At 35.3% G+C, this 17,262-nt stretch overlaps 1 protein-coding gene across 12 annotated transcripts in view; it reads right to left on the reverse strand.

Moving 5' to 3' along the window:
* AHI1 (Abelson helper integration site 1) overlaps positions 1–17,262 on the reverse strand; it is a 212,412-nt gene that overhangs the window by 181,282 nt on the left and 13,868 nt on the right. For 10 of the 12 annotated variants that reach the window (XR_010322954.1, XR_010322959.1, XR_010322957.1 and 7 more), the window contains 4 exons: positions 10,567–11,126; positions 8,426–8,604; positions 1,296–1,400; positions 95–314 (listed from right to left, as the gene is read on the reverse strand). Coding sequence is in view for 8 of the 12 variants with exons in the window: in XM_064291148.1 (XP_064147218.1) it covers positions 95–314; positions 1,296–1,400; positions 8,426–8,604; positions 10,567–11,126 (1,064 nt within the window). In the remaining 4 variants the exon portion in view is untranslated. The remainder of the gene's footprint in view (positions 1–94; positions 315–1,295; positions 1,401–8,425; positions 8,605–10,566; positions 11,127–17,262) is intronic. The other 2 variants (XM_064291180.1, XM_064291172.1) reach the window with 1 other exon arrangement.

Raw genomic sequence — 17,262 nt, forward strand, 5'->3', positions numbered from 1 at the left:
TCTGCCCCACTGACTTTCAACTATCAGTGGCAGAAAACAGGGCTTCTACTATACGTATTTTCAAGAGTTGGCTGTGAAATTAAAAAAAAATTACCTATCATCTTTCTTGACATATTGACCAGTATTCTCATCAACCACATGGATCTTCACCATCGGGTGAGAAATCAGAAAGTCTGATTTAAGTCGATCAGTTCGGTGAATGTAAACTCCCAGGACAAGGTCATCATCAAGCAAACATTTGGGATAAACCGGACTATCTCGACTTGTTATTTCATGAACACCATCACCATCAGAATCTTCATTATCATCTGAAACTACATGTATGGAAGAAAATCAAAATTATAATTAATTGTTGCCATGGCAGAATTTACATATAACCTAATCTTTATGATACATGATTATTTGACTTTGTTAACAAAAGAACTTCATGGGAAAAACAAAAGGAAAAACCAGACAGCAGCAGACTATGTCCTGAGAGTAAAATACTGCATTTATTTATGTATTAAAATAGAGTGAGGAGTTCTTCTCATAAGAACTAATAACATAAAAAGGAAAAAAAAAAAAAAAAGAGAGAGAGAGATAAAGCCACAGACAAGTAATTTTATCTAGGTATCTTCCAAAAGCAATACGTGTCACTCAGTTCACTTATAACTAGAACTTCTGCTTCTGGGTAGAATATAGTAGAATACGGCACGTCAATGCTCCAGGTAACAACTGGAAAAGCAAGATAAATTACAAAAACTTTATTTTTAAAGGTATCAGAAAAGTATGGAAATAATATAGATGGACTAAAATACCAGAGAGGGAAACCATTCAGAGGTAAGCTGATGGACTGGCAGCTGTTTTGGTATCTGGGAACATTTGCTGGTTCAGGGTGTGGGCTGAGGATCAGGGTTTGGTCCAAGCAGAAGGTCAGTGCTGGGAGAAGGAGAAACCAGCAAAACTTTTAGTAGTTGCATGGCGCTTGAGTGATAAAACCAGAGACTTGAGGAGCCTCAAACACACAGCCAGTTTTCCTCACAAGACTGAATTCTGAGCTTGTGAGAGCCTAAAGAGGTAGTGAAATCTCCCAGTCTTGTGGTTAAGTAGGAAACAATGATCCATAGGGGGAGGGTACTAAAACAAAACAGGCAAAAGATGAAAGCCCTAGAAATCTCCCAGTCTTGTGGTTAAGTAGGAAACAATGATTCATAGGGGGAGGGTACTAAAACAAAACAGGCAGAAGATGAAAGCTCTAGAGGCACGGTCAATTTAGACTGAGGACCTATAGCCACTTTTCACCTGGGGGCACTTACCAATTCTGGGCGCAGCTAGAGGTTGAGAATCCAGGCGTGGCCCCCGGCAGAAGGCCGCTACTGGGGGACAGAGAAACCAGCAGAGATTTTGGCGTTCACGCGGGGCTGGAGTGACAAAATTGGAGACTTGAGGGGCCTCAAACACATGGCCAGTCTCCCCCTCAAGACACTTGTCAAATTTTGAAGCTGCATAAGGCAGAAGGCTAAGGGCTAAGCTGAAAACCTCTGAATGGCAAAACTGAATCTCCCACAGTCTTAGGGCTGAGAAGACAAATATTTGTCAGACTCTCAACTGAAAGGCCTGAAGGACACATCCTGGGATTAGGGTCAATCAGAGATAGATTCTTACCAAAACTGCAACTCAGCCTTGACCTAGTTGAATTCTTGATGGTTGAAATAAGTTGTCCATCCTACCTGCCTATGAGAGGAAAGAGGGGACTCTCTCTAGTGGAAGATAAAATCATTGGGTGCCTTTAGGACTCTATTCATAATGTCCAGCATACAATAAAAAATGACTAGATATGAAAAGAAGCAAGACTACATAACCAATAGCTAAGAGAAATAATAGATGATTGATGTAGACCCACAGATGATCCAGACTGCAGTCAGCACACAAGGACTTTAAAATAACTATGATTAATATGCTCAAGAAAATAAAGGGGAAAGGTGGGTAAAACCTTTTTTAAAAGCTATTTTTCTACAGATTTTGTACAGATATTAGTAATCCATAAAAAAAAGATATTCTGAAATTGAAAAATACCATATATGAAATTAAGAACTCAGATACGTCTAGTAAAATACTGGCAATAAAGGAAGAGATGACTAGTGAACTAGAAGAACGTCAATATAAATATTCAAACTGAAGCATAATGAGAAAAAAACATGGAAAAAAAAAAGAGCTTAAGAAAATATGGGACACACTGGAAAGGACAAGTACATATGAAATTATAACCCAGAAAAGAAGAGAGAATGGTGAAGGATCCATATTGAAAAAATAATGGCCAATAATTTTCCACAACTGATAAACAACATTAACCAGTGGACCCTAAAGAGCACATGATAAAACACTGAAACCACAACAAAGAGAAAATCTGAAGAGCCGCCAAAGGAAAAAAAATACACATTAACTTCAGAAAGACAGCAGTAGGTCTGCGGCTGAAGACAGAAATGTTGGAAGCCAGAAGACAACTGTACGATTTCTTAAAATACTAAAAGAAAATAACTTCCAGCCTTAAAATCTATAACCAGAAAATATCCTTCAAAAATTATAGTACAATAAAGGCATTTTAAAGCAACAATATCTGAAGGCATCAGCTACTAACAGGCCTATACAAAGAGAAATACTAAAGCAGAGTTCTTCAAATAGATGAGAAATGAAAAAACTGGAAATTCATTAGGAAAAGGGTAAATTCTGGAGTGAATAAATAATAAATACTGACCTACAAAATGGTGACTGTAATATCTGTGAAGTTTAAAATGTATGTAGAACTGAATATCATGACTACAAGAATCTATAAGGCAGGGATAAATGGGGTTAAACTGGTCTAATGGTCCAGTGTTAGGGAAGTAAGCCGTATTAGGCTACAAGTCAAGAATAAACTTGAAGCTCTCTAGCGCAACAACTGATGAATAGGAAAAGAATGCATTATTAAGTTAAAAGAGGGAGAAAATACAATAAAAATACTCAAATAATTCAAAAGAAGACAAGGAGAGAAAAGAAGCAAACGGGTAGAGAAGACAGAAAATAAACAGTGAGATGATAAAAACAAGGACACAGAGAGAACGGAAGCAAGAGAATGGAGAAAAGGGTACCATGCAAATTCAAACTGCAAGTAGACCTTAATGCAAAAAAAAAAAAAAACATACCCATTGGCTTAGAGTTGATTCCGACTCATAGCAACCTTACAGGACAGAACAGAACAGAACTGCCCCATAGGGTTTCCAGGAAATGCCTGGTGGATTCGAACTGCAGACCTTTTGGTTAGCAGCCATAGCTCTTAACCACTATGCCACCAGGGTTTCCTAATGCAAAAAGATTTATTAAAAATAATGAAGGAGATTGAGAAACTAATTTGCTCTGTAAACTTTCACCTAAACCACAATAAAATGTTCAAAAAAAATTTGTATGATGATAAAAGAGTCAATGTGACAGGAAGATGTAACAATCCTAAACAGACACACATCTAATAACATAGCTTTAACAACAATTACACACACACACAGATACTGACAGAACTAAAATGAAAAACAGACAAATCTAAAATCAGAAGAGGAAATTTTAATGCTCCTCTCAACAGCTGACAGAACAAGCAGGCCAAAAATATCAGTAAAATGAGCTGAACACAATTAGTAAATTTGATCTAATTGACATGCATAGGACACTGCAGCCAACTACATCAGAATGCACTTCCTTTCCAGTGCACATGGATCATTTACCAAAACCAATCACAAGCTGGCCACGGAAAAAGCCTCAATAAATTCAAAAGACTGAAATCATTCATAATCTGTTCTCCTGTAACATGGAAGATGGAAACCAACACCAAAAAGATAACCAGAACTCCCCTGTTGCCTGGAAACTAAAAATTATACTTCTAAATAATGTGTGAGTCAAAGGAAAAAATAAAATGGAAATGCAAAAAAATTTTACATATTGATAATAGAGATAGAGCATATTAAAATTTGTGGGATGTACAGCTAAAGCAATGCATTGATGGAAACTTACAGTCTTAACGTACGTAAAAGACCAAAAAATCATTAGCTAAGTTTCCATCATATAAAGCTAGGTGGGAAAAAAGACGGGAAATCATACCCAAAAAGGAGAAAGGAAATAATACAAATAGGAGTAGAAATCATTACAACAGCATACAAATGTACACTAAAGAAAAATCAAAGCCAAAAATTGATTCTTTCAAAAGATTCATAAAATAAAAATCCCCTAACAATGATCAAGAAACGGAGGGAAAACAAATTACCAGTATCAAGAACGAAAAAAGGGACATCCTTCAGATGCTATTAAATAACCCACTGCTGTCGAGTTCCTTCCAACTCATATCAACCCTGAGGCAAAGCAGAACTGCTCCATAGGGTTTCCAAGGAGATGCTGGAAGATTCAAACTGCTGACCTTTTGGTTACCAGATGATTTCTTAACCACTGTGCCACCAGGGTTCCTCAGATGCTATAAAAAACCAAACCCACTGCTGTTGAGTCGATTCAGACTCATAGCAACCCTACATGACAGAGCAGAATTGCCCCATAGAGTCTCCAAAGAGCGCCTTGCGGATTTGAAGCTACAGACATAAAAAATTTGAAAATTTGGATGAAACGCATGAATTTCTCAAAAAAAAAAAAAAAATACTATATCAAAGCTAACGGAATAGAAAATGTAAAGACCCTGAGATTTATTACAGAAGCTAAATCTTATTTAAAATTCTCTCTATAAACAAAATATCAGCCCAAAAGTTTGCACCAGTAAATTCTTCCATTTAAAAATAACACCAATCTACAAAAATGATTACAAAAAAGTGAAAAAGGACAAACATCTCCCAACTCTTTTTATGAGACCTCCATTACCCTGACACTGAAACTTTGTGAAGTACAAACCAATCTCTCTCATGACCACAGAGATACACAAATCCTAAACAAAGTATCAGCAAATGAAATCCAGTAACAGAGAAACAGGAATTTATATCACAACCAAGAGGACCCACCTAACCCCACTAGGAACACAAGCATAATTTAAAATTCAAAAACAATGTAATTCACTGCATTTATTATATTAAAAAGTCAATTTATACAATAATAAAGATATAGAAACAGCACCTGACAAAATTCAATATACATTCATAATAAAAACTCTTAGCTAACTAGGAATAGAAGATAACTACCCACAGCAAACATCACATTTGCTAAATCTTTTCTTCGTTTTTCCAGATTCCCTGGAACCTGGGCTTGGACCATTTTACTCCAGGGCCTCACACACAAAAACTCCTGTTTCCTTTGACCTTCCTGATATACACAAAACTTCTCTGTTTACAGGCAGTTTTAATCTATGTGTGCACGTAAATGTTGTAAAACGACATTCAGCAGACTCTCTGCTTCTTCTGGTAAGTTACAGTTTTAATTGCTCCATATACCTTGCCTTTTGCTTGACTGATGATAAAAATAATGACTAGCTACAACTTCAACGTGTAGCACAAAAAAAGCTTTGTTTGTTTCCCCACCCCCGCCCCCCATTTTCTGTTATCAATATAAACCCCTAGGCTATCTTTGTGGGAGCACTCTTCCTACTTATAGGGGCAGTGCTGCCCATCCATGGGTCCATAAGCCACATAAAACTTCAAATTATAATGCTGCTCTGATTTTTTTTTTTTTGACACACTCAATGGTGAAATAATGGAAGCTTTTCCCCTAAGGCTGGTAACAAGGCAAGGGTACTTGCTATTTATTACTACTTCTATTTAACGCTGTAATGAAGTCCTAGCCAATGGAACAAGGCAAAAAAAAAAAAAGGAATACAATGCATAAGGACTGATAAGAAATAAAACTGTCATCATTAACAGATATGACTGTGTACATAGAAAATTCAAAATAACCTATAAACTCTTAGAAATAATAAGTGAATTTAGCAAATTCACCAGATACAATGTTAAAAATCTAAAAAATCAATTACATCTCAACCAGCAACAAACAGCTGACGGAGCTTTAAAAAAAAAAAAAAGCCATTTACAATAGCATTAAGAAACATCAATTATCTAGGGATAAATCTAAGGAAAGACTATGCTGAAATTTATAAAATATTACTGAGATGAATTTTAAAAGACCTAAATAAATGGAGAAGTATACCAATTTCATGGACTTCGAGAATCAATACTGTGTAAAGAGACCAACTCTACAGAGCTGTTAGATTGTGAATCTTTAGATTCAACACAATCTGGGTCAAAATCACAGCTGTAGAAGAGGGAAGGAGGTGGAATAGGAAAGGCGCTTCTAAAATCCGTATGGAAATGCAAAGGCTAAAGAACAGCTGAGGCGATCTTAAAGAAAAAAAAAAAAGCTGGATTGCCTACACTACTAAAGATTAAGGCTTATTTTTTTTTTTTTATAAGGCTATAGTAATTAAGACATGGTGGTGTTGGTGCAAACTTTCTAATGGAACAGAATAAAGACTCCAGAAACTGATCCACACTTACACAATCACATTATTTACGAAGAAAGTGATCCTGCAATACAGTGAGAAAAAAGGTGTCCTCTTCAATAAATAGTCTAGGTTAACTACACACTTCCAGGGCGGGAGACAGCGTTCTGACTACTATCTCCCACCACACACAAAAAACAATTCAGATGAACTGCAGATCTGAACATGAAAAGTAAAATGATAGAGCTTTTTAGGAAACAATACACAGAAAAACATATTCATGACCTGGGAAAGACTTCTTTAACAAATCACAAAAAGTACTCATCATTCAAAGGAAAAAATTTAATAAGCTGGGCTATATAAAATTAAAAACGTCTATTTCAAAAGACAAATAAGACCCTGAGTGTGAAGAAATTAGTAATATATATATGCGTATTTTTTTTATATACATATCTGACAAAAGGCTCATATCTAGATACATTAAAAACTCCTACAAATCATGTAGAAAAAGACAGATAATGCCATTAAAAAAAAAATACACAAAAGACTTGAACAAATTTATAAAAGAGGACTCCAAGCAGTCAATAAACATGAAAAAGATAATCAACTTCACTAGATATCATGGAAATAAAATTTAAGCAAAATGAGGTATTACTATTACCCTAAAAAAGACCATGATTTTAAAAAAGACTGACAATACTAAGTGTTGGTGAAGACGTGGAGAAAGCGGAACTTGCTCACACTGATACTGTCAATTGTAAAGCAAGTTTGGAAACATATGCATAATCTATGACACAGTAACTCTATTCCTAAGAATATACCCAACAGAAACCTATATGTAAGTTCACCAAGACATAACTATAACGTTCACTGCAGCTTTATATGTAATAGCCTAAAATAGAAACAACTCAATAGACTAGACAAATAAATTGTGGCATATTCACACAATGGATAGCTATACAGTACCAAAAAAAAAAAAAGAGAGAATGAATAAGCCCAACTGCATGCAACAATATTCAATCTCACAAAAATAATGTTGAGTGAAAAAGCCAGGCACAAAGAACACAGTCTTTATGATTGTGTTTATACAAAGCACAAACAGGCCAAAATAAACTGCATAACATGTCAGAATTGGTTACTCTTGAAGGGCAACTGACTGGAAGGGAACCTGAGGAGTCTTCTGGGTACTAATGATACTCTTTCTTGATTTAGGTAGTAGTTTTTATAGGCATGTTCGATTTGTGAAATGTACACTTTTTTGTAGGTATACTACACTTCAACAAAAAATTCTGTAAAAATTAATTATAGGAACGACAGAACACCATCAACTGCATCATCCAATGAATAAGTACCATAAATTCTAAAACTGCATATTTTAGTTCCAATTTTTGGCTAACTAAATGGAGATTGAAAAGGGAGGAAAAAAAAAAAAGAAAATACAAGAAGTAGGAAAAAGGCAAGAATAATAAGTAAAGGAAAATAAGAGAAAATAAATGAGAAAAGGAGGATATAAAAAAGCAAGAGGAGAAAAGGAATAGCGGGCAGGAAAAAGAAAGAGGAGGAAGAATTGGAAAGAGACCATGTTTGACAGAAGGATACAGCCTTAATACCTGAAATGTTTACTAGCTAGTGAGCATTTCCAGCTTTCAACAACTATGAATCTTAACCATGTACAGGCTTTGAACTCACTGGTATAAAGAAGAAACCCTGTATGCCATAATAGCAACTACAAAGTTGGTATCATTATAGAGTTGAATTAAATTAAGTGATGAATTAGAGATGATTCAAGTAATAAACTGGTCACAGAGACCTAGTTACAAATAAATGAAAGTTTTAATCCAGATGAATCCAAGAATAAGTAGCATATATTCTATGCTGGAGCACTTTCAATGATATATTTTTGGGCTAGATTCTTGTTTGTTTTAAGGATTAAGTGCCTAGAATCAAGTTATTTCTGACAAGGTACATATTTTTCATTTAATATGGATGACAAACCTGCTTTAGCCTTCTTTTTTGTTTTTTTGGGTTTGGATTTTTTGTCATCTTCCATAATCTGTTCAGTTGTGTTTATTTCATCATTTTGACGAGCATCTGAAGTTACTGCTCCAACTGGAGAGTCCTTCTTTTGTTCATCTTCAACTTTGTCATGCTCAAGTTCAGAGATGGTCAATGTACTACAAACACAGTCCAAGAACATGCCATTACAAATACGGTATTATTAGGATTACTCACAGTACGGCAAAGTGAACAGTGAATACAGGCAAGGATAATCTTAAAACTGGTATCATTTCCTGCCAGAATACAAACATTTTCTTATACACTAAAAATGGTTAGCTGTCAAACCAGATATTATGAGTATTATTTTATACTTGGTTATGAGACATATATCCCTGAGCCAACTTAAATTGAGCTCTATATCCCAGAGAAAAAATAAAATTATTTCAAAAAAGAGGGAGCAATCAGAAGAAAGATTTATACCATATTGGGTTTTTTCTGTGGTAAGCAGCCTCTAAGATGGCCAATGATCTCCACCTCCTGATATTCATGTCTTTGTGCAATTCTCTCCCTTCAGTGTGTGCTGGACCTAGTGACTCACTTCTAATGGACACAATACGACTAAAGAAATGGATGCCACTTCTGAGATCCAATTTCAAGACGGCTGTGACCTCAGTCTTGCTTTCTCTCTCAGACCTTGCTCTGAGGAAGCAAGTGGCCACATGAGCTGCCCACATGGAGAGGCCCGTGTGGCAAGGAAAGGATACCTCTGGCCAACAGTCAATAAGGCCTGATATGTGCCAATGGCAACATGAGTACACATACAAGTGGATCTTTTGAGGCCTTCCAAGAGCCATGTCTTTTGGCAGATCGTCTCAGTCAAGTCTTGAGAAGACTGTAGCCCCAAGTAACACCCTGATTGTAGCTTTATGACAAACCCAGAGTCAGAGGTACTCAGCCAAGCCAAACTCAAGATTCCTGACCCACAGAAGCTGGGAGATGATACATGTTTCTTGTTTTATGCTGCTAAATTTTGGGGTAATTGTTTTATGCAGCAATAGTTAATACACCTACTAACGTGTCTCTGCAGCAGTCCAATTTGCTTTCTTTCTATTACCACTGGTTATATAGCTTTGATAAGAGGTTTTAGTTTTAGCTGGCTGTGCATTGTAGGAAAATTGTCCTTGGATGCTAAGGAATATTTATATATAGAATGTTCCTACCTCAAGTTGCTTCTCTAAGTGTAGGTTGTAGGAAAAAAAAAAAAAAAATTAAGTATGGTGGTTAAGCGTCATTTTTTATTTTACTGTTTTCCACAGAAAGAGAAAGATAACTATGAATATACTCACTGAAGCCCACATCATTTATACAGGCACTGAAAAGGACTACAAGAACACCAAATTACTAATAGTGATCATCATCGTATGGTTAGATTACTGGTACTTTTATTTCCTCTTTGTGTATGTATGTTCTACACTAAACAAATACTACCTATTTGACAGGGGAAATAAGCTATCAAAGCTAGTGTTTTATAAACGGAAACAGGCATTTGTAACTCAAAAAAAGGAGAAGTAACTTGGTTTCTATTGTTTTAAAAGGAGATGTGAGTAGTTAGGGGCAGAGACTCTGGAACTAGACTGCTAAGGTTCTGGTCAGACTCTTAGTAGTTCTGTGACTTAAACACCTCAGCTTCCTTGCCTTCAAAACAGGATAATATTCTATTCCGTCATAGGATTGTTATAAGGAATAAATGAGTTAATTCTTGCAAAGCATTAAGCACACAGATAGTAAGGGCTGTGTAGGAGTCCCTGGGTGGTATACATGGTTAACGTGCTTGGACGCTAACCGAAAGGTTGAAGATTACAGTCCACCCAGAAGCACCTCTAAAGAAAGGCCTGGCAATCTATTTCTGAAAAATCAGTCACTGAAAACTCAAAGGAGCACAGCTCTACGACACTTACAGGGTCCCCATGAGTTACAATAAATTCAATGGCAACTGGTTCTGGGCTGAGTAAACGTTAGCTGTTATTTTTATACTGGCAATGTCTCCAATTTAAGACTAAGAATTTTTTTTTTTTATTAAATTACATATATCATTCAAGAGCTGAAAATAACACTGCTTCTTTATTAATATAAAGTACCTTGTTTTAGCTTTAGACAGGACTGGAACTTTCTTTTTCTTCTTTTTCTTCTTTTCACTGCTCAATTTGTCATCATGCAATGATGTATCTGAGGGAAAGTAAGTCAACTGTTCTTTCAGTTTCTTTCTTATTTTCTTCTTAATTTCCTTGGCCATTTCTTCAGCTACTTGGAGCTGATATACTTGCATCAGCTCTTCTTCCTCATCTAAATCATTGTTTTCTTTTCCTTCATTTGCCTTCTTACTTTTCTGATGAACAACACCTGCCTGCGACTTTGTTCCCGCTTTTTCATGTGTAGAATCCATCTTCCCCTCAGAAGCTTCCGGTTCCATTTCTTGGGTATTCACCTGGGGCGCTGCTTTTGTAACCTTTGTATTTGACTTTCCTTGTTTTTCTTCCTCGACACTAGCATCATCACTTGGATTTTCAGTTGACTGTGTATTCGTTAGTTTGTTTTTGGTGACTCGCATGGTTTTCTCGGGGTTATTAGTGTCGGGAACACTTATGTCAACACTTTTAGTTCCTTTAATATGCTGAAGATTGCTTCTAAAGATGTCACTCTACCAAAAGAAGACACAATAACAAAGTTTCAGCAAAGCACAGTTTAGTTACATAAAAATAAGAGAACAGTTTAATAACAGTGATTAATGTTCAATAGTATGTAATACTGAGAAGATCACTCAGTTTTTTTTACTTGAACACAATGAAGCCATTCCAGAGTGTCTGATGAACACTCTCCTAGTTTATTCTTCCCAATATTAAACGGGTAATCTCTGAAAGCAGCTTCAGATTAAGTGATTTAATTAATTAACATGTGGAAAAGTACATGATTTTCAGAAGTGGATTAATTGCTCAAATCTCAAATGCTATTTTTCCTCACTGACAAAATGATCCATACTCTAAGAGATATTTGAGAAACTGGCTAAAAGAGCCATTATGAGTCAGGCATTTCAGGTTCCCCAATAGAAAACATGGGTCATTTATCTTACTTGCTAATTATTTTCTAAAGCAAAAGTCTACACAGCTCTAGTATTACCCTGCAATTAATCTAGATATGTCACTGAAAATGCTGCTACAGATTAAATATTATCAAGCGAAATCAAAGTGACAAGGCACACACCTGTATCTCTTTTCGTAATCAAAATCATTTGAAATGAGAGATTTTTTAAAAGGAAAAATATCAGCAAAAGGGCGGGAACTCAAGAAAGAATGCTACTAATAGTAAAATAGGTATTTTGAGAAATTCACTAAGGATAAAAAACAGGCAGGATCAGATATATTGACAATCTAACAGAAAGCACAAGCCCATGAGAAAAGACTTCTTCAGAGATAAGGGCAGTTCTGAAGAAACCTAACCTCAGAGTCAAGTAATCACACAGAGAAGGGAATAAACCTGAGGATGGCCAACGGACAGTGGGATGGATGGCTCTGTCCGCCCCCAACTCTATTTGTATTAAGCAGCAAAAGCTTTTTACCCAGAGGATAAAGCAGCTGAGTACAGAAAGATAGGGCAGCAGGCTTCTGGAAGATACGAGGCTCACCAACAGCAGAAAAAAAAAAAAAACAGCAGAAGCAGACTGTTAAAACCAATCAACAGGCAGAGGAATGGTAATGCTCAGATATAAAGACAAAGAGACAACCAAAACACTAAAGGAAAGAAGCACAATGAAGGAAAAGTATCAAATCCAACACACAGAAAAACTAACAATCAAGGAAGATGCATTAATAGCACAAACAAAATAATTTAAAATAAACCAAACCAAACCCATTGCCGTCAAGTTGATGCTGACTCATAGCGACCCTATGGGATAGAGAAGAACCACCCCATAGGGTTTCCAAGGACTGGCTGGCAGGAGGGACCTTAACCACTGAGCCAACAGGGCTCCAAATTTAAAATAAGTATAATTAATAATCATAAAGAAATCCAAAAGGGCATTGGATGAAAAAGATAATAGAAATAAAATTTTGGGTGGTAAAAGCCGTTCTGCTGAAAAACAGAATGGACAAAACTAAAGAGCTACAAGATAAAGCCAAAATCAAAATGAATCATTCTTCTGGGAATGGATGAGCTTACCAATGAAGACTGACATTGAACTTTGGAAAAAACCCATGTTTAAAAGCTTCTAGATAGAAAAATAACAACATATGGGAAAAAAACTGAAAGAACTAGTATCCCAATACATATCCAAGACCCTCTTGCTTACCTAAGGTATTTATATACTTCCAAAATGTACCTATTTTCCAAGGACAAATTATGAAATCCCCCAATCAAATCTAACAATAAAAAAAAAGTTTATTTTCACATGTTCTGTTTCAGAAGCAATATATGCTTAATTTAAAAGAAACAAAATTAAAAGGAAAAAATACTGAAAAGTAAAGACACAAATCTCCACTATGGTTACCTCACACACACAAAGAAGCATTGCTAATCTTTTCAGAAACTTTTTTGTCTTCTTTCTACAAATACAGTCATGCCTCAATAACCCTGAATTCCCATTATGTTAAAACGAGCATATACAAATTTTTCTACTTTTTCACTGAGTACCAGAAATAAATATAGTGCCAACATACACAAATCGTGAGCCACTGTCAAAGGAAATAATCTGAAAAAAAAAAAAAAGCAAGCAGGTGCTAAGGAATAGAAGAAAAATTTGTGGTCTGAAAGAAAAGATTTAAAAAATGAAACCCTGGGAAAGCTAACCAGGTGACGCTTAGTTTTTTATTTATTTACTTTGTTCTACCAATCTGTCAACGCTTATACTACTAACACATTATTTTAATTTTATAATGATTTCACATTCATCATGACCTTTTCCTTTATCCAATTCATTCACTTTCGTTTTAAATACGGTAATACATTCAGTAGCATCATATTGATACTTTCATTACTTTTTAAATAGCCTGTTTGGTCTTGATTTCCTTTTTTTCCTTTAACAGTCATACAAAACACTTTTTAAACTTCCAGGTAGTTTATAAATTGTAAACTTTTGTTATAGATTTTAAGTTTTGTACTACAGTAAAAAATGCATTGTGGAATTGAATGTTTCATAGGTAAGATTATGATCAACTTTTGCAAATGTTCTAAATACATATGTTCATACCCCTACAATATCTCTGCCTATTCTTTTATTTTTCTATTTTCTTATTTCAGTATTTGTTCACTGAGTTACATTTTTTACATTTAACTCTCTAAGTCATCTGAAGTGTTATTTAGTGTGGGAGATAAATTCAGGCTCTAATTGACCTTTTCCCCCAAAAGTCAAAGCAACCATCTCAATGCCAATTCCTGAATTATATTTACAATTTAAGAATCTGGAAAAGTTATTCTCCCTTCATTCCTCTTTGTTTAAAATATTTTAGCTACTTTTCCTTTTTATTCTTTTCGATTAACTTTAGTCTAATTTTTTCAACTAAGGAAAATGTTCACTGGAGACTACCATAATTGGGTTCAATTTCAAAATCAACTGGAAAAAAACTGGAATGAAGTACAAGTCTTCTTTAACATGTAATAAAATTTACAGGTTTTTCCCATATGAATCTGCAGTATGGGAAATTTATCCTTAAAATCATTCATGGCTTTTGTAGCTTGTTATGTATGTGTTCTTCATCTGTTAATTTTTCTATTTTTTTCCTCCAGTATTTTCTAACTCACTGTTTCTAGCTATAAGTTTTTTTGTAGAGTTATCTTTGCTCAATTTTAGCTGATTCACATACATTTTCTAATAATATTAGCATTTGGACTATAAATCACGATCACCTGTCCTCCTGACTAAGTGCCATATACTTACCAAAGTTAAAAAAAAAACCCTACTGTTGCCAGTGAGTTGATTCTGACTCATAGCAACTCTATAGGACAGAGTAGAACTGCCCCATAGGGTTTCTAAGGAGCAGCTGGTGGATTCGAACTGCTGATCTTTGGGTTAGCAGCTGAGTTCATAACCACTGTACAACCAGGCATAACAGGGAGGCAATACAGCACAACTGTCATGAACACAGACCCTGGAATCAGAAGGACCTAGACTCACCACTTACTAATTGCCTGATCCTGGATAAATTACTTACTCTCTATACCTCAGTTCTCTAATCTATACTGGCTTTATAGGATTCTTATGAGAATCAGGTTGAGTTAATACATCTAAAGCACTTAGTATAATGCCTAGCACATAGTAGATACTGACAAATCTTAGTTGAAAAAAAAATCCTATCATTACAGTATTTTTTCATTTCTCATTGTTTTTACCAGCACTTTGAGAAAATGAAATAACTGTGGTGAAAGAGATCATCCTTATGGGTCCTGATTTTAAAGGAAGTACCTGTAGAATTAGTGTCTACAGATCATCCATGGACTACCTTCCCCTCTCAAAGAGATCATTGAAAACTACTGAAATCATACACGATTGGTCATGTGTACATGCATATTTGCATTTTTTAGAGCCTCAAAGTGAGTAATTTTCACTTACATGAAACCAAAATGTCAAAAAACAAAAACATTGCTGTCACATTTCCAAGTAAAATACGATAGCTTTTTTCCTTATTATTTTTATAGATCATAATTTTTTTTATTCAACTTACTGGAACTATCTTATTGATACTTACTAATATCAAAATATTAAGCTATTCTTGAGCTATTGCAGAGAAAAACCTTTTTTGGCTAAGAAAGATTATTCTTTTAACGTGATTAAATCCAATTTGTTGGTATTTTATAGGATTCTCGTACATCTATATTCATGATATAGATTCTTTCAATCTACTCTCTTTGCGTGTACATTTGCACTTTTATTTCTAGCCTTCATGCCATTTTGTTTGATTTCTGAATCTTGTAAGCAGACTATCTGATAATTTTAAAAATCTATTATAGAATCTGCCTTTTAAAACAGGAAGCTTAAACCATTTATCTGTATTGTCATAACTGAGAGTTTGGTCTTATTTGTTTCTTCATTACTTTTTCTCCTTTTCTTAAAAAATCTCTATTTTGTTTTTCCTCACCTCTGGTAACTTAGAAAGTATAATAATCTACGTAAATATTGGAAACCCTGGTGGCGTAGTGGTTAAGAGCTATGGCTGCTAACCAAAAGGTCAGTAGTTAGAAGTATTATTTGTTTTACCTATTTCAAACTCTAGGATGAAATAACTTCTGACACATCTTAAATAAGGGTAATTGTTATAAATTATTCTTCTTTTGCGAATTAATCCTTTTCTACTCATCCCTTTGCCCAATCTTTGAAAACAATTTGGCTCTTGTCTTAGTTATCTAGTGCTGTTCTGAAAGAAATACCACAAGTGGATGGCTTCAACAAATAGAATTTTATTCTCTCATAGTCTAGGAGGCTAGAAGTCCAAATTCAGGGTGTCACCTCCAAAGAAAGGCTCTCTGTTGGCTCTGGGGGAGGTCCTTGCCATCAATCCTCCTCTGCTCTATGAGCTTCTCAGTGCAGGAGCCCCAGGTCTAAAGGACGCGCATTCTTGGCTCTACTTTCTTGGGGTATGAGGTACCCTGGTCTCTTTGCTCACTTCTCTCTTTTATATCTCAGAAGAGATTGCCTTAAAACACAATCTAATGTTGTGGATTGAGTCCTGCCTTATTAACATAACTGCCACTAATCCCACCTCGTTATCATCACCGAGATAGGATTTACAACACACAGGAAAACCACATCAGAAGGCAAAATGGTGGACAATCACACAATACTGGGAATCACAGGCTAGCCAAGTTGACACACATTTTTGGAGGACACAATTCAATCCATAACGGTTCTTTTATCTTACCTTATCGTATATAAAACCCATTGCCATTAAGTCGATTCCGACTCAAGTCTAATATTTAATATAAATCTTGTCGCAAGAAAGCTTTTTGGGGATATATAACAAAGACAGTTCTATATGTTTTAGTTTCAAGGGTCATCTGGCAATACTTTGACATAACTTCTCTATTCCTAAGTTTTTTTTTTTTTAATTGTGGTAAATAAATATTTAACAGTGTTTGCCATTTCAACAGTTTTTTCACATGCACAATTCTGTGACATTAATTATGTTCATGATGTTATGCAACCATCACCATTATCATTTTCCAAATTTTTCCATCACTCTTAACAGCAGCTCAGAGCCTCGGTGCAATGATTCCTTCTCCCTCCCCTCTCCATTCCTGGCACCCACTAATACTTCAGTGTGTATGTATCTGTCTATCCTAGATAATTCATGTAAGTAGAATTATACAATATGCTTTTGTGACTGATTGACTTCACTTGGCATGATGCTTTTAAGGTTCTATTCTTAAATTCTTCATTTTGATTCACGTCTTAGGAAACGGTAATACATTTTTAACTAGTACATCTTCAATAGTCTTTTTCAGGGAAGGAACACTGGAAGTAGTTTTCTGATAACTCACAGATCTTTATATTTACCATCGTCCTCACAACTGAATGACAACTTAGTTGGCTTTAGAACCCTCAGGTCACATTTTTTTCCCCTCTAAACTCTGTAGATATTGCTCCACTGCCTTTTGAATTTAGTGTCATTAGCAAGAAGGCTAGAACATATTAGTTTTTTTTTTTTTCTGTTTAGATGTTTGTAAAATTTCTTTTTCCCGTGAAACGAAAACTACAAAAATGCTTGTAGATACGGTTGTTATCTCATAAATTGTACGTGGAGCCCCAGATGGACTCATGTCTTTTTAGATCTTTCTTTTTTTTTTAAATC

Source organism: Loxodonta africana, chromosome 1 (genome assembly GCF_030014295.1).
Source record: "Loxodonta africana isolate mLoxAfr1 chromosome 1, mLoxAfr1.hap2, whole genome shotgun sequence".
Lineage (NCBI taxonomy): Eukaryota > Metazoa > Chordata > Mammalia > Proboscidea > Elephantidae > Loxodonta > Loxodonta africana.